The following is an 18,486-nucleotide window of genomic DNA, read 5'->3' on the forward strand; positions in this document are numbered from 1 at the left end:
GACAGCTGTGTATCAGCCCATTCCCTGTCCCTTTTGCCTTTAAAAATCCACTTGTCAGTGCTGCTAATCAGAGTGTTCATTCAGGGGAACTTGAATCTATGTTCTCGGGTTGCAGTCCTCAAGCTTGGATCCAGTTAATTCTCTACTTTTACCAGTTTTGCCTCAGCTTCTTCCTTTTAGGCCGACATAAACTAATCCAACAAGTTCAGTTGTCATATAAGTGCAGTTATTATGTTTACTCAATCAGAACAAGATGTGTTATTCAACCGGCATTTCCTGCGTGTCAGGGACTGCAGGGTTCACCTTCACCTATAAGGTCAGAGATGCCGCCCCATTAAATCCACCTGGGGTGGCTGATGTGCCCTATCTCACATAGCCAGCAGAGGGCAGTGCAGTGCCAACACCCGCAACTTGGCCATTGACACCTGTAGAAAGAATCTCATGTTCAGAAGTCACTTTACCTTCTGCCTTGTCCTGGAGGAGGGCGCTCAGGCCACAGGCTCTGCGACAGCTCCCACAGCGAAACAGACTTCCAGGCAGTGCAGAGACAAAACACCTCAAAAAGAAACTAGCCCTTCTCTTACTAATAGCAGCCTCCTCTTTAGCCTTAAATTCTGTGTGTGTGGTTTTTTTCTCTGCTTTACCAAAGATGTCCTCCTAGGAAGTGGCGGGCCCACCTGGCCACACTTCCCTGGGTTGAGGTGTGGAAGAAATTAACCTGCAAGTCCCCTACTATCTGGGGCAATGGTCCGCACCTGCATCCTCAGCCTGCCCCAGAGCCTGGTGATAGACATCGTCTGGCTGGTCAAAGAGAAAGGCTATCCCACACTGGGTCCTGCACCCACAGCGGCATGGTGACGTCCAGTTGAAGTCTGGGGGCACTTGGTAATTTGGAGACAGATGGGTGCACAACAGTAGCAAGTCCAGCCCCTGCAGCTTGTGCTGGAGAGGCCAGGAGCAGAGCCTTTAGCACACTGCCCCAGGTGCACAGATGACACACAGCCACATCCCAGGACCCTGAAGCCTCCTTGAGGGTTCCAGTTTCTCCTGGACAGCTTCAACAAAGGGACCAAGAAAGGCTGAGGGAGAAATGGAAGGAGATTCACTCTCCACCCTAAGCAAATCTGTATTACAGACCCTAGAGCTTGAGAAGATGGAAGGGAAGGAAGTTTTTAATTGGGACAAGGGTCTCTCTTGCTCTTAGTACCTAGAAGGGCATGTGGGTTCAGTAGATGCTGAATGACCCTCAATTTGGGTTGAATCTCAGAATCACAGGGAAGGCACATTGAAGAGTGCACAGACCACATGTGTGCACTCACACCAAGGTCCCCACACACCTCCCTGCGCCACTCCAAGTCACACAGCAAACTGCTAAGCAGAGCCCCTGAGCGTGGGAGTGTCCCTTAAGAGTCCACCAGGAAATAAGTCCATCCTAAAGACAGGAAACAATAATACTAGAAAGTGGCCACACTGATGTGGGGTGAGTTGAGAAGTCAGCCAGGACCCTGGGCAACCCGCAAGCCAGTGAAGACCAAAGACCCAGCTGCCCCTGAGCTGGGGACCTAGGCCTGCCCAAGAAGTAGTTGCTGCCAGACTCATCTGAGACAGACAGAGGGGCCACCCTGGATTCTCCCCTCCACTATAAGGTGCAACTCAAAAGGAAGCCAAGAGACACGGAGTCTGGGAATGTCAGTGTGAGGCCAGGAATGAATGCTAGGCTGCCAAGCCATGGACAGAAACAACAGGACAAGCTGTCTTGATCCCAGGCATCCCGTTTCCCATCCCTAGGTACTTGGATCAAGATACTAGCAGTGTGGACAGTGGGTGGGAGGATTGCTGTCATGTGACTAAGCTGGTGTGGATGGTTTTGGGAATGTGTGTGACTCTAACTTGGAAACTGTGTATACGTCTATTTAGGTTTACATTATTTCTCAAATACCCCTGTTGTCTGCTTTATTGGTTTTCAGTCATCTCTCATTGTAAGTGGTGCATAGAATTTTTTAAATGTATCAGGAAATTAGTTTCCCGGCACTGTTGTCAGATTTCTCATCTAGTGACATGAAATCTGACTACCATTAGAATTTTAAAGTCTGAAAAATTTCCCTAGAAATAGCACAAACATTTGGTAGAATGTTCTTGAAGAAACCCCAAATCAGGCTAACATAGTTGAAAATGCTCCAATGAAACTTCAAAAGGAAGAACATCTCCCGGGTGGTTAATCCAAGATTCTCTATCTCTTAATTGCGATCTCATTTTCTAGATTCTTGTGTAAAGTATGCTCAAAGTCCACACAACAGGGGATTTTGGACAGTGCTTTTAATGGCCAGTAATCCCAACAGGTCTGTGGAGGTGCAGGGCAGCGCTCAGGCCTTGCTCAGTTTCTTCTTGATGAAGTAGCTCACCAGCCGCTGCGGCCTCTGCTGGTACTCAGTGAGCACATTGTGAGGGCTGCTGATCTGGTCCCCTTCCAGGCGGTTCAGGAGGGTGACACACACCACGGCCGCTGCAAAGGGAAAAGGCCACATCAAGGCAAGGTGCCGGGGGTCTGACAGTTCACAGGGACGGAATGAAGGACCCATGAGCTGTGAGGAGCAGCCTCTCGGCCTCCTCAGGAAATCAGGCTGCCCATGCAGTCGGGCGGGGCCGGAGGATGGAGCGCAGGAGGGAAGGCGCTGGTCCAGGAGCTCGGAAGGCTCCTCCTTCTCTGACACCACCCTGCCCTGTCCCTCCCCTATTCTTGTGCCTCTCCTTCTAAAAGGAATTCCCCATTCCAGGACCAGCGCAGGGCTGCAAGCACCACCTTGAAAGGCACATTTCGGGTGAGGTGACAAGGGGATTCTGCAGAGCTGTGAGTTGGCCTTCAAGGGTGGCTACTACCTTGAGGGTAGATGAACCACAATTCAGAAAGTCAAAGCACTTTGGAAGCCGAGTTTTTTAGAGAGCTGGTGGCAGGCAGCCTCACGGGGCAGCAAAACCTTTTTGTCATTTTTCCTACGCAAGGACACTGAGAATCCTGCATTTTGTCATGTGACAATCAAAGGACATTGAACACAGGGCTGTGGGGACGACATGTATGTTCAGAAAGTGACTTGGGGGCAGGGGAGACAGAAGCCAGAAATGGGTACCGGGGTGCCCCAGGAGGAGGGGCCCCAGTGAGGGGCTCCAGGAGAGCAGAAGTGAAGGAGGGATGCTGAGGCTCATTGAGAGCCGCCTACCTTGGAGGCCGCAGGCGCTGCACATGGCGGCAAACACCGAGGACTCCATCTCAATGTTGCGGACGCCGGCTGCGTAGGCCGCCTCCAGATACGCCTGCTTGTCCTTCTCCGTGTAGGAGCAGAGAGCCCCATCCAGACGGCCTTGCCCTGAGGCACACATGTAGACATGAGAACCACATGCATGTAAGAAGCTCCTACAACACATCAGCGCCACGATGCCCAGAAGGTCACAGGCACAAGCAAGACCCATCCAGGTCCTGCCTAGGTCCATTCTAATGGGTCATTATGGCCACCACGGGAGAGGTGCAACTGAGACAGCAGCTTGGCACGTAGAAATCCCAGCTCACAGTGAGAAGGCAGGATCAGGGGATGGACCAGGGCTCCCTGGCTGAAGGATGCCTCCTGGTATCCACGGCCTCACCTTCATAGAAGTCCAAGGTACACATGGTGTTCCCCACCACTGCGGTGAACTCGCTCAGCTCTGCAGAACACAGCAACAGCTCCTGCACCAGCTTCTTGTTCAGGTCCGTTTTCCGGATGACCCGCTTCCCCAGCACAATCTGCTCAAACTCTGCCTTGAAGCAGGTATCCACTGCCTGCTCTGTTATGACCACGGTACCGGGTTCCAGACCTGAGGAAAAAAGCAGACATCAAAAAAAGCAGGGTGTAAAACAACATAAAATAACAGCGGGGCAGCCAGGGAGCACACAGCAGAGCACACAGAGGAAAGAAGCAGATCCACCCGCACATCCAAACATGAAGCATCCAGTACTGTTCTCAAATACACAGTGACCCATTTTCCCATTCCACTTTTTTTTAAGCTATGAAAGTAATTAATGCATGATCATTATGGACACTATGGAAGAGAAAGGCACAAAGAAGAACATAGAGGGCTGGGCGTGGTGGCTCACGCCTGTAATCACAAGCACTTTGGGAGGCCAAGGCGAGTAGATCACCTGAGGTCAGGAGTTCAAGACCAGCCTGGCCAACATGGTGAGACCCCATCTCTAGTAAAAATACAAAAATTAGCCAGGCGTTGTGCTGGGTGTCTGTAATCCCAGCTACTTGGGAGGCTGAGGCAGGAGAATCACTTGAACCCAGGAGGCAGAGGTTGCAGTGAGCCAAGATTACGCCACTGCACTCCAGCATGGGCAAAAAGAGCAAACTCCACCTCAAAAAAAAAAAAAAAAAAAAGAATAAAATGAAAATGGCCAGGAACCTTCGGGTACTTTGTCCCATGTTTCTTGCTTCCATTCATTGCGATTTCCCACTGTCGTCTGTCGCTGAACCATATACCATGATGTGTTTCATTGATCCCTGTTTCCTACCTTGTTAATATTCAAGATTTCAGGCAAATACTTGAAAAGTAAACCAGCAAAAGGCGGACTGGAACAGGATAATGAAGTCCCACACCCTAAACCCAGGTGAACTATGACCAACTCCTGACCTACCTGGCCTTCCTCTCAGATTGATGCATGATGAGGGTCCAGTTTCTGTGTTCTGGGCATGCCTTCCTGGAGTAGTTTCCTGCTGGTAGGGACACTACTCTGCTCCTTATTCTTTGTGTTATAATAATTTTAGATGGGATTTGACCATTGTTATGGACCAGGACTGAATGTTGGGTTCCCCCTCAAAATTCATAGGCTGAAATCCTAACCCCAAAGGTGATGGTTTAGGCAGCAGGGCCTTTGGGAGATGATTAGGTCATGAGGCTGGAGCCTGCATGAGTGGGATTAGTGCCCTTATAAAAGGGACCCCAGAGAGCTGCTTGCCCCTTCTGCCCTGTGAGGACACAGAGAGAAAACAGAGCTCTACGAATCCGAAAGTTAGCCCTCACCAGACACCAAGTTTGCTGGCTCCTTGACCTTGAACTTCGCAGCCTCCAGACTACGAGAGATCAATTCCTGTTGTTTATAAGCCACCTGGTCAATGGCATCTTGTCTATCAACCTGCAGGGACTACAATAACTATGATCCGTTTCTGATACTTATTTTAATGCAAAATTGGTTTTCCTAAACATGGGGGAGGGAACAAGAAGTCAGATCTTTTCCAGAGCTCCCAAGTCAGTTGTTTTCATGAAACATTAAAAAACACAGCAGACTGCAAAGACCTTTGCTTCGCTCCCCACATGTATCTGAACTCCTGTTTCCCTTGCTACTCCTGTGGCTGTTCTGGGCAATTCAGAGTCTCCTTGCAGCAGCTTCTCCCAGCACCGGGGGCTGGAGCTAGAGGACAGCGTGGCTGATGCCTTGGCGAACCCACAGGGCCTGGAGTGTTCAAGCCCCTTGGAATTCCAGCATCACTCACATTGGGATGCACAGGCCCCCACCAGTGTCAGCTGCCATCTTCACCATGTCCCCTGCACCTTCCTAGGAGCGCCTGGGACTCTTGTTCTCAGGTCTGTCCATTGCCCTGAGCTTCCCCCTGAGCAGCTGCCAACACAACCCAGATCTTGAGGTTTTTTTGTCCCCACCCATTCATACTTTGGGGTTTGTGAAGATAGCGCATCACCTTTTATAATCAACTATGTCCAGGGGTCTTTGGTTTTCGTCCCTAGTTGCTCTTTCCATTTTTACAGAGCAATTGAAGAAAATTCAAAATCTATACTACTCCCTCCAGAATTATCTGATCACTGTTTTAAAAATCACTCTAGAGCAAGAACTCAAGAACCATTCGCTAGAGTTCCTGGCAGAGGCCAGCACGCTCTGCACAGCTGTTAGTGTCAGGTGGGCGGCACTGGAGACTAAGTCTGCAGGACCCAGACGGCTCATGGCTGTTGGTGTGTTGTCCTAGGGACAATTTCACTAACCTTGGAATTACAGTCACACAAACACAGATTGTATGCATCAATCTCTCTATATAACAAAAAGAAAAGAGACATGATAACATATTCAAAAGATTTGGGTCCAAAGCAAGTCCCCTTTCAAGGTCAGGACACTTAAATTCTAGAATTGCTGTAAATCCTAGATAGTCCAGGCCCTAGACAGCCTGGAACAAGTACACACAGGCCTAGCCAGCAGCGTCAAAGCTCAACTTTCTCTAGGGCACGTGCAGGCTTCTCCCCTGAGCTCCGAACACCTGGATGGGAGCAGGAATCGCTAGAACCCAGTTTTTAGCAGAAAGAATGGCACAGGGTTGGAACCCCAGAAAGCGAGACCACTTATTTAAAACAAATCTGCCTAACAGACAATTCAACAACTTGTTAGCTTTTGCTTTCTCGTTAAATCTCATTCTTTCTTTGCCATCATTGTGGGGTTTTTTTGTTTGTTTGTTGTTGTTGTTGTTTTTGAGATGGAGTCTCACTCTGTCACCAGGCTGGAGTACCATGGCACGATCTTGGCTCACTGCAACCTCAGCCTCCTGGGTTCAAGCGATTCTCCTGCCTCAGCCTCCCAAGTAGCTGCGACTATAGACATGCACCACCACGCCCAGCTAATTTTTTGTATTTTAGTAGAAATGGGGTTTCACCATGTTGGCCAGGATGGTCTCGATCTCCTGACCTTGTGATCCACCCACCTCAGCCTCTCAAAGTGCTGGGATTACAGGTGTGAGCCGCCACCATGCCCCGCCAACCATCTTTGTTTTTTAAAACATGTTGAGGACAGGGACATTTTAAGCTAATTTAAGGACACTTATCTGAGGTTCGTACTGCACCTCTCTCTTCCCCCCTTTGATTTTCCTGTGGCTTTTCTCATAAGGTGCTTCAAATCCCTGCAGGATTAGGGAGGAGGAAAAGTAAGCAAAGGAAAGGAGAGAATGGAGAAGAAGGCGAATTAGAAAGAATAAGAGAGAATCAAGCAGACAAGAAGGCACAAATTGTGTAATCCCAAAAGGATGAGTTTCCCCCATATGCATGGTGTGGTGCCCTTCTGCCGCCTAGCTCTGGGGTGCGGGTTGGACAAAAACAACAGAACAAGCTTCTTTTCACACCTCCTGTTAACAAGCTTTCCTTGAACAAAGCCAAGAAAGGAACTCTTTGTCTCTAATCCCACACCACATAGAAGCTGCCTCGGCATTCCCCGGTCCCTCATCCATTCACAGGGCAAGAGGCCCCTCTGTAGACCTTACCTATCCCACCAGAAGTGCCAATGCGGATGATAGTGACGTCGGAGCACCGGGCATAGTACAGCAGCTTTATGAGCTCATGCAACATGATTGAGATAGAAGGAATGCCCATACCATGCTGGAACCAGGGAGAAACACCCGTGTTAAGCCAAGGTTGTGACTTTGTCAATGTTCTGGTTGACGTTTCAAGGGATGTAATTCAATCTAACATGCCCATTGTCATAGTGATGGAAGATAAACTTCTCAAATACACATTTAAGAAGTAGTAACACTTTGGGAAACTTTAAAGTGTATGTAAAGCTGTCAAAGACAAAACCCCATTTGACTGACACAATTTGTCAAATAGGTAATAGCTGAGGACCCAGGGGCTCAGCAGGGAAGCAGCAGTCTGCTATTGCCAGGTAACAAACAGCTCCTTCTAGCATTTGAATCCCTGCATAAATACCCATCCTATTCCCCCACACCCCTCCATAGGTTACAGTTTTATCTCCGTTCTCTTTTCTCCCTACACCCTCTGCTTCAGCCAAACTAAGTAATCAGCTGGTTCCTCAGCCCACTGGACACAGGATGCCTTGCTGATCTTGTACTTCTGCCTGTGCCTTTTCCTCTCTTTGAGGTCTCTGCATACCTCCTTCTCCTGCTCTCCTCTTCAGAGCACCCCCCTTAGTGTCACATCTTCCATGATGCCTCTCCCCGGATGGCCTCAGCACTTTCCAGGGGCTGTTCCTGTGGCAGAGCCATACAGTGGAGGCATCCCTGCTAGAATCGGTCACAGAGCCTTACACACAGGAAAGGCTTGCACAGATTATCAGTCACCGAATAATGCCTTGGTTCCCCGATGTGTTCTAGCTGGTTGACATAGCTAGAGTCCTCAGCTGACTGGAGAGGTAGGGGTGCACGTCTCAGCAAAAGGGGTTCCCTTTCCTTACTCTGCAGCTGTTCATGTATCTTGCTCCTGACAAAGAAAATCAAAACTGAAAAATGAAAAGACTTCTATGGTAGAATCTGGAGATTTCTGTGTTCACCATGCTCATTGCTTAAATCAAAATGTGTTTTGAAGTAACTCACTGTGAGGTGGCAGAGGGGATTAGAGGCCTGGTACTTTGAGGCTCTCCTTCCATCCTGCTCCAGGCAGGGCACCCCCTACTGTCCCTCCTCTATACCCCAAGCACTCTAACTCCCTGCACCTGCCACCCTCACACTGTGTAGACACACAGCTGTGTATTTACATTTGTGTACTTAGTCTCCCCTGGAGACTGAGCCTCAAGGGCAATAGCCCGGGTTCAATAATCTCTGAATCCCAGCTACTGTGGGCTCACCCTGCTCCCAGCCATTTACAGTAAACAGGTGTTAGGGGACCAGCTGTCTGTGTGTGCAGAGGGGTGGGGCACAGAGCCTTGCAGAGCCTAGAGACTGAGCACAAGGAAGGGCAGGTACTCACACTGACAGACAGCACCGGTCCTACTTTATACATGGCATAGCGGTCAGTTCCCGCACAGATGTTGGGATAGTCTCTACCTGGGCAGTCAAGGCCCAGCTCTGCACCAACGCACCTGATGAAGGCTTTCATCCGGGAGGGGCTTCCGCCAACACACACAAACTGCAGCCAGAGAAGAGAGACCCCCATTAGTGCACTGTCTATAGCAGAGGTCCTCAAGTGGGGCCCCTAGACCAGCAACATCAGTACCACCAAGGAACTTGCTAAAAATATAAGTTCACTGGCCTCGCCAGGACCTGCTGAATCTAAGGGGCCCAGTAATCTGCTTTAACAAGCCCCCCTGGTGAGTGCTTAGGGTGGGCGGCCAAGCATCAAAAGGCAGTCAGCTCCACAAACGCAGGAATCCAGACCCTTGCTCCCTCTGAGGAGGTAATTCCAGGTCCTGTGCATCCTCAGCCTCCCTCAGTCACGTAGAAGGCAGCTTGTGGAGACAGCCTGGGTTTGAAACAGAGGGAGCAACTCCTCACTGTCCCTCTGTGTTCCCAGGGCCCCACAAAATGGGCTACTGATCACTCTCTCACCTGGTTACCTGAGTGCCAAATGGCCAATGCTTGGGAAGAGCCAGCCGAAGCCTAGAAGAGGCTCAGGAAGTGATAGCTATTCTGGGTGGGTCTCTCTCAGAGGAGTAAAAACTTTAATTTGCAGAACGTCATGTAAGAAAATGTTGGTTTTGAAAAAAAAATTGTTTTAAGTGAGTAAGTTTTTAAAGAGTTTGAAGATGGCTGGGCACGGTGGCTCACACCTATAATCCTAGCACTTGGGAGTGGGCAGGCAGATCACCTGAGGTCAGGAGATCCAGACCAGCCTGCCCAACATGGTGAAACCCCATCTCTACTAAAAAATACAAAAATTAGCTGGGCATGGTGTCATATGCCTATAATCCCAACTACTCGGGAGGCTGAGGCAGGAGAATTGCTTGAACCCGGGAAGGAGAGGTTACAGTGAGCTGAAATCACACCACTGTACTCCAGCCTGGGCAGTGAGAGTCCAGCTCAAAAAATTAAAAAATAAAAATAAAAATAAAAAAGTTTGCAGATAAAAGAAAATAATTATTCTCTAAACATAAAAAAGAAAATTCCATAGCCTGGAATAAAAATCACTGTGAATTAACTCAATAGGATGAATGAAAATTTAATGAATTAAAAGCACATGGAAAGTTGTCCACAATTGGAAACCAGCACTATCAAAGAACAGGATGATTGATAAGACCTAACACCATTGTTTAATTATGATCCCATGTAGCAGCATTGGATTCCAGGGTCCTGGCATATTTTGATTTTTAATTCTATATGTCAGTTCATCTTTACCCATTAGACATCTCAAAGTCCTATGTTAAGATAATTCAGAACTAAGTAACTTAAGACTTTGTAGAAAAAATTAACTGGAAGCTACATGAAGCAAAATAAGACATTAAAGGCAATTAACTAAACAGAATATCAATATGTATATTACAAACAAGATACAATGACCTTTATTTACTATCCTTTGCTTCCCTAGGAAATTTTTACATCTTTCTCTTCTCTCAATGAAGCATTAGGAAGTTTATTTTATATATTGTTTCAAATACATAGGCATGCCCCATGTAAGGATGTTTTGGTAAGCAAGGAATCACATATACACAAGAGTGGTGCCAGAAAATTATATAATACCATGATTTTACTGTAGCTTTTCTATGTTTGGATATGTATAGATACATAAGTGCTTATCACTGTGTTACAACTGTCTACAGTATTCAGGACACTCACATGCTATAGAGGTTTGTAGCCTAGGGGCATATGGCCGAGGCAAGTGGTAGGCTCTACCACCTAGGTTTGTGTGGTTACGCTCTACGTTGTCCACACAACGATGAAAGACCTAAGGCTGCATTTCTCAGACCGTATTTCCAGCGTTAAGCCATGCGGGACTGCTCTAAATTTGCAAGAGGTGAATTAAGGAACAATTTGGCACTACTTAGGATAGTTTTACTTGGTGGTTCACATATTTGAAAGTTAAAAATTTGCAAACATTATGTCTGCATAAACCTGTTAGCTGTGGCCTCTCCAGCATTTGTGGGTTGGTCTGCCTGCATAATATAGGGGGAGGTTGATCTTAAGACAAATTCCAAGGTGTCAACACCTGGCCTCTTACCTTCACATCTCCAAACAAGGCTGGGAAATTGTGTCTGCTAGTGGTGAGATTGAAATGATAGAGAATGTCTTCTTTCATTTTTGCTATGTTTGGATTTAAAAGTCTGACGGGACAATCACTGTTAAAAAACAAGAAAGTGGAAGGCTTATAGAACATCAATGCCCATTATCACAGAAGTGCCCTATGTCACACACGAGGCTCATGGTGGGAGAGGCTCATGGTGGGAGAAGGATAGGGCCAACCCTGGAAATAAGACAACCCTAACATTGCCAAGGTCCCCACCTGCCTCCCCTCTGTTCTTCCCCCTTCTCCTTCCTCTTAACCCCTGTTGCTCCCACGGCTTTGTTTGGAGGGCAATAGGGGTGAAATCAGAAGAGCACACAAAAGTACGCAGATGGAAATGTTCAGTCTACCCATACAAGGAGTAGGGAGTATAGCCAGTTGCTCCTCTAATCAAGTTCATTCAATGTATAAACTTGACTTTATTTTAAAACTACTATGTTTACCATAGTAATGGTACCTCCCAGAGATAACTTTTCCCATCTGCATACCTTCAATTTGTTTTTGTTTTGTTTTGTTTTGTTTGTTACACTAGCCACGTCTTCTCAGTACAATATCCAACAGGAGTGACACGATAAGACATCTGTTTATCTGCTAGAAAATGTACATGTGGCTCGTGCTGGTCTAGAGCAAGCATCAGCAAGCTTTTCTTCATAAAAGACCAGGCAATAAATACGTGTGGTTTTGTAGGTTGCATGGTTTCTGCTACTTCTCAAGTCCACCGTAGGCATGTGAAAGCAACTACAGATAGCACACAAATGAGTGAGTGTGGCTGTGTTCCAATAAAACCTTCCTTACAAAACAAATGCCCCAAGTCTAGATGAGTCCATCTCAAGCCTGTCAGTCTCCTAGAGCCAGCCTCAAACACACCTCCTTCAACAATGTATGCCTTCCGAGTCCTAGAGATGGGCGGGCTCCCTTACAGGAAACCAAGGCAGACATGGGACGCTGATGTCAGAGCAATTGGGGACCTCTTTTTCTTCCTTCTGAGTCTGACTTTCTGCCCTGAACCCCCTGGTCATGTCTCCTCCTCAATCTAACTCATGAGAAAAGAAAAAGATACAAGAGAGGCAGGGTCTCAGCTGCCACGGATTTGGAAAATAACTGTTACATAAGGGATGTACCCCCTTCACAGACATTGTCCATTCTCTCCCCACACGACGCTTGCTACACCTTATTTATATTCTAACACTGATATACACAATTAATGTAATAACTTTACCTCCAGCAACAAAAACTTCTGGAGGCCATGACCACATCTTATTTATCTCTGAATCCCACGGAACACACCGCAGACAAGCAAAACAAGGTTGAGATGGACCCATCCTGTTTTATTTATTTTATCCTTTTATCAAATCCCTATTTCTATCTGGCACTCATCAACAGCAGACACCCAGGCTGCAAACACACCGGTGGCCTACACCTGACCACTTCCTCCTTTCATGCCCGTCAAATGTTCCTTCCTGTCAATTCCCCTAGAGTGGGGCCCAGGTGAGCTCACACCTGAACATTTCCAAAAGGCTGAAACAGAAAACGTAAGTACAAAAGGTTATACACAGAGACGGGGAGATCTTTGTATAAAGGGACGGGGGCTAGGTGATTGTTTCCTCTAAGGGCAGCCAGAGACTGTGCTAACTACACCAGCGAATCTGCTGAAAACCCTGCTCAGGAAGGCACAGCAGGCTGCCTGAAGCACAGAGCCACACCCACCTGCCCCTAAGCCCACCTCTTCCTAACAAGCTGTGGGGCGGTCTCCAGAATCAGGGTTCATTCTACTCTGGGATGTGGGGCAAGGCCATTTTTCAAGGGACCAAATCCAGAATCACGTGTGGTAAGGACCATCCTTGAACTTTTTTCTCAGAAAGCCTTTTTGATCTCCAGGCCAATCTGAAATTCTGACAATCCGCACACCCCACAGTATTTTAGGATCCTTTAGTGACAACTATTTTTCATGTAAGTAACATTTTCATTCTCCTTCTTCAGGATGTTAGGAATACACAGAGTACAACATAGACGGGCTAAGAGTCATGCTTCAAAATAACAAAACAGGATGTGATTAAGCACTTTGTCACATATTTCAAAATAAAATACTTGTCTTTTCTCCTTGATTCTGAGAAATGAAGAAGAAGGAAATAGGGTGTAACCGTGAAGACAGGCAATGATTTTAAAACATGAAAATGTGGCCAGGTGCAGTGGCTCACTCCTGTAATCCCAGTACTTTAGGAGGCCAACACGGGTGGATCACTGGAGCCCAGGAGTTCGAGACCAGCCGGGGCAACATGGTGAAACCCTGACTCTACAGAAAATGCAAAAATTAGCCAGGCATGGTGCATGCACCTGTGGTCCCAGCTCCCTGGGAGGCTGATGTGGGAGGATCACCTGAGCCCAAGAGGTTGAGACTGCAGCGAGACATGATCACACCACCGCACTCCAGCCTGGGTAACAGTAAGACTCTGTCTAAAAATACAAATAAATAAAAATAAAAAAAGTAAATTTAACATGTGCCATAATGAACCAGTAGATGTCCCAATTTATTTTTTGAAGGATTTTAAAAGAACAAGTCAGAGACATACTACTTGCAAAAAAATATTTCTCTAGTCTACACATAATTTCAAGTGACTTTCTTCTGCTTTATTCTATCACTTTATTCATCTAGCAAATATTCATTGAGCATCTACTATGTAAAAGAAATATGTGAGATGAAAGAAATGAAAACTGTCTGGGTGCAGTGGCTCATGCCTGTAATCCCAGCAATTTGGGAGGCTGAGGTGTGCAGATCGCTTGAGCCCAGGAGTTTGAGATCAGCTTGGACAACACAGTGAAACTCCGTCTCTGTGAAAAATACAAAAATTAGCCAGGTGTGGTGGTGCATGCCTGTAGTCCCAGCTACTCAGGAGGCTGAAGTGAGAGGATCACTTGAGCCCAGGAGGCGGAGGTTGCAGTGAGCTGAGATCACACCACAGCACTCCAGCCTGGGTAACAGGGCGAAACCCTGTCTCAATAAAAGAAAAAAAGGAGGTCGGGCGCAGTGGCTCACGCCTGTAATCCCAGCACTTTGGGAGGCCGAAGCAGGCAGATCACAAGGTCAGGAGATCAAGACCACCCTGGCTAACACGGTGAAACCCCGTCTCTACTAAAAATACAAAAAATTAGCCGGGGGTGGTGGCGGGCGCCTGTAGTCCCAGCTACTTGGGAGGCTGAGGCAGGGGAATGGTGTGACCCGGGAGGCAGAGCTTGCAGTGAGCCGAGATTGCGCCACTGCACTCCAGCCTGGGCGATACAGCAAGACTCTGTCTCAAAAAAAAATAAAAGAAAAGAAAAAAAGAAAAAAAAGAAAGAAATGAAAACTGGCTTCTGATTCCAGGAGTTTATCAGCAGGGAAAAGAAAGCAGGATCAACCTTTATATAAACTTGCCCAAATAGCTTAGGACAGGCACATGTGGAGATAAGAAGAGAATGAGACGGGGGAGACACAGGGGCCTGGGGTTCTGGGGAAGGGGAAGAGGGAGCGCTCTAGAAAATGCTGGCTGAATCTCGCACCAGTCAAGCATCCTGTGCTGGGTGTACTGAACATAAAGATGAGTATGATCCAGTTCCACTCATGGAAGGCTTTTGACTTGGGGTAGAAATGAAATTATTAATAGCTAGCACATATCAATTCATTTACTATTCTCCGTATAAACTAAGTACCATCAGTAACCCCATTCAAAGTCCAAGGTCACAGCCTTCCTAAGAGGCTGTACCCCTGAGCGCTACACCTGACTGCCTTTCAGCAAGTGGAACACGATTAGCAAATAGCTGATGATAAAACAAGGGAGGGTAAAATAATTACTAAACAGAGGAAAGGGGAGGAAGCCCTCATTGAGTTGCTTGGTACTTGGTGTGCCGGCCCTGTTTTCTCCAGCCTTCATTTCCACCACTCCCCTCCACCCCCACCAGCCTCCTGCTGGGCCTCAACCTCAAGCCATGAGCAGGAGGAGGGAGGAGGGGAGCTCCAGAAACTGGGGACAAGGCATTTTTGGCTGTCAATGACCAAAAGTACCAGGAAGACTATTCGTTCAATTAAAAAATAGTCACTGAGGCGGGGCACAATGGCTCACGCGTGTAATCCCAGCACTTTGGGAGACTGAGGTGGGTGGATCACTTGAGGTCAGGAGTTCGAGACCAGCCTGGCCAACATGGTGAAACCCCATCTCTACTAAAAATACAAAATTTGCCAAGCGTGCTGGCTTGCACCTGTAATCCCAGCTACCTGGGAGGCGGAGGCACCAGAATCACTTGAAACCGGGAAGGTTGCAGTGAGCCGAGATTGCACCACTAACTACACTCTAGCCTGGGCAACAAGAACAAAACTCCATCTCAAAAAAAAAAAAAAAAAAAAATCACTGCAGGGAATGTCCATAGGCACCAGAAACTCCAAAATGGACACCGGGACTTCTATTGTCCATATGGAATTATGACCTGGGTATGCACCTGTCACATGTGAGACTTCAGAGAGGTCTCAGGGAAGTTACAGAGGAACAAAGGACCAGGCGTCCAGAGCAAGGATGGCCAGAGGTCACCACAACCCTGGGTGGTGCCAAGGTCAGAGGCCACCAGGACTGGGGAGAGGCCATGGCGCCAGGACAGAAGGCCTACCCAGGTAACCCCAGCAGAGGTGGGAGACAACTGGGCGGGGCGAGGGGGGTGAGAAAATAAGAATAATCAGCGGATTACAGTTCACATAGGAATCAGAATGAAGACAAGAAATTCTTGCTTTTCTAGCCATGCCTAAACACAAGCGGTGTCAAGCCAAGCATATCAGAAGTATGACAAACTGCAAAGAAATAAGAAGGCATTTAAGATTCAGAACCAAGGCAGAGCTGAGTGATAAGCAGGGGATTTTGGTTAAGCAAAGTGGCACATAGAGGAAAAACCTACTAGACAGAGATTTGAGCAGGGACTTGCCTGGTTTTCTGAAAAAACATGTCCTAAGAATCAAGAGCTGAGGCCCCAGCGCCCGACCCCAGAGTTCTTTAACCATCTAATTTACGGACCTCCTGAGTCATTAATCCCTCCAGGCCTCAGTCTCTTTCACAAGCATCAAATGTGTTAATATATGTCAAGTCCTTAGAAAACTGTGTGGCACAACGTATGCTCTATAAACAACCCAACCCAACCCAACCCAACCCAACCCAACCCAACCCAACCCGGAATGAAATGGAGTCTTACTTGTGACTTTCAGGTTTCTCTGCATTGGCTCCTGTGGCCGCCATTCTGTCAACTGAGGCAAGACCCTAAGGAAAAAAAATCACAGAATGAAGTGAATCCACTCAGTGGAAACCAAGGTTGTGCAGAGCCCCACTAATATGTAGAAAGTCAGTGCAATGAAGTGGAATTCCTTACACACCTGATGTAAGTGTGTGGACTGTGTGAGAAATAGAGAGGAGAATGTGTATGTGTGTTTATAGCGTTGCTAGTTTCAGAGAGGAGGTGGTGACAATGTGCCAAAAGCCTAAGTGGACAGGCACCTCACATCTCCAGAGAACCTATCCCCTTTATGCCTGTAAACCCAGCACTATGGGAGACCGAGGCAGGTGAGGTCAGGAGTTCAAGACTAGCCTGTCCAATGTAGTGAAACACAGTCTCTACTAAAAATACAAAAATTAGCCGAGTGTGGTAGCAGGTGCCGGTAATCTCAGCTACTCTCAGGAGGCTGGGCAGGAGAATCGCTTGAATCAGGGAGGCAGAGGTTGCAGAGTGAGACTCCATCTCAAAAAACAAAACAAAACAAAAACCTGTCCCTTATTCCTAATTTCCCAGCCCAGCAAGTCAAGACTCACTGACCCAACACACCACACCTCTCTGCCTCCCTTTTCTTTTTTCAATAGAGATGGAGTCACCCAGGCTGGAGTGCAGTGGTGCCATCTCGGCTCACTGCAACCTCTGCCTCCTGGGTTCAAGCAATTCTTCTGCCTCAGCCTCCCGAGTAGCTTAGACTACAGACACCCACCACCACGTTCAGCTAATTTTTGTATTTTTAGTAGAGATGGGGTTTCACCATGTTGGCCAGGCTGTTCTCAAACTGCTGACCTCAGGTGATCCACCCGCCTTGGCCTCCCAAAGTGCTGGGATTACAGGTGTGAGCCACCGTGCCCAGCCTCTGCCTCACTTTTCTAGAATCTCAGATGCTCTTCTCTAGCTTTCAAGGACAGCCAGGGGAGTGGGAGGAATTGGGTCAAAGGTGAGGAAAAGGTACCAGCTCCAGGTGGGGCAGTGGGGACAAGGGACCACCATAGGAGGGAGATGGACTGAGGCTGACCTGAGTCAGTCCACAGCCCTGCCTCCACTGCAAAGCCCCATGAAGGAAAAACGTGGCGTACCTGCAGTTACTCTGGTAGGGCTCATTAGTCAGAAATCCCCAAGACCACTTCTCTGTGTGGAGAAGGGCAGGGTTTTGCCAGAGCTCTTAGAAGGAGGGTGAGACTCACGTTTTGAACTCAGTTAATAAAGCAACAAATCCCTGAATGCTCTGTAATGGCCAGGCCCCCAACTCCCTGGAAAGCCTTGCAGAGTGGACAGGATTCACGGCGAGAGGAGGAGAGTGAAGCACTGAGTCTGCGGGATGATCCAAGCTCATAAAGATACCAGTAGGAGTTGTGAAGTGGAGCTGCTTTCCTGAGGTCAAGGCATTGTTTCCAGGACGCGGTTCTCACCTTCGTAACTCAGCAGTCTCTTGTCACCAAGCTACAACCCAAAAGGTCCCTTTTTGGACAATGGGATTTATTATTACCACAATATAGTGATCATTCCCAGCAAATCTTGAATGCCAGGGAAAATTACAGTTGTTAGGTGTGGAGCAAAAATGTTCCCTCCAATTGCTGCCTTAAATCTCTCCACCAGGCTTTCATTTTCCCTTAGCATTTACACAACACTTCTTTGGAAAGCCTACTGCAGTCCAGCTAAGGAGCACTAAGAAGGGGAATAAGGTGTGGTGTTGCTGATTTTTTTTTTTTTAATTCAACACTTTATTTTTCATGTTTTAGAAACAGGGGCCATGCACGGTGGCCCACGCCCCTAATCCCAGCACTTTGGGAGGCCAAGTCTGGCAGATCACTTGAGGTCAGGAGTTCAAGACCAGCCTGGCCAACATGGTGAAACTCCATCTCTACTAAAAATGCAAAAAAGTTGCTGGGTGTGGTGGCGCATGCCTGGAATCTCAGCTACTCAGGAGGCTGAGGCAGGAGAATCGCTTGAACCCAGGAGACGAAGGTTGCAGTGAGTCAAGATCATGCCACTGTACTCCAGCCTGGTGAAAGGACAAGAAAGAAAAGAAAAGAAAAGAGAGAAAGAAAGAGAGAGAGAGAGAAAGAAAGAGAGAAAGAGAGAGAGAGAAAGAAAGAAAGAAAGGAAAGAAAGAAAAGAAAGAAAAAGAAAGAAAGAGAGAGAAAGAGAAAAAAAGAAAGAAAGAAAGAAAAAGAAAGAGAAAGAAAGAAAGAAAGAAAGAAAAGAAAGGAAGGAAGGAAGAAAGAAAGAAAGGAA

General features: G+C 47.5%; 1 protein-coding gene across 3 annotated transcripts in view; it reads right to left on the reverse strand.

Annotated features, from left to right (window-relative positions):
- Positions 1-2,301: 2,301 nt before the first annotated feature.
- UPP1 (uridine phosphorylase 1) overlaps positions 2,302-18,486 on the reverse strand; it is a 20,515-nt gene continuing 4,330 nt past the window's right edge. For 2 of the 3 annotated variants that reach the window (XM_025380181.1, XM_025380179.1), the window contains 7 exons: positions 16,177-16,241; positions 10,906-11,023; positions 8,722-8,880; positions 7,284-7,398; positions 3,637-3,846; positions 3,216-3,362; positions 2,302-2,503 (listed from right to left, as the gene is read on the reverse strand). In XM_025380181.1, coding sequence (XP_025235966.1) covers positions 2,364-2,503; positions 3,216-3,362; positions 3,637-3,846; positions 7,284-7,398; positions 8,722-8,880; positions 10,906-11,023; positions 16,177-16,220 — 933 coding nt within the window. In that variant the 5' untranslated portion in view covers positions 16,221-16,241 and the 3' untranslated portion in view covers positions 2,302-2,363. The remainder of the gene's footprint in view (positions 2,504-3,215; positions 3,363-3,636; positions 3,847-7,283; positions 7,399-8,721; positions 8,881-10,905; positions 11,024-16,176; positions 16,242-18,486) is intronic. The other variant, XM_025380182.1, reaches the window with a different exon arrangement.

Source organism: Theropithecus gelada, chromosome 3 (assembly GCF_003255815.1).
Source record: "Theropithecus gelada isolate Dixy chromosome 3, Tgel_1.0, whole genome shotgun sequence".
Taxonomy (NCBI): domain Eukaryota; kingdom Metazoa; phylum Chordata; class Mammalia; order Primates; family Cercopithecidae; genus Theropithecus; species Theropithecus gelada.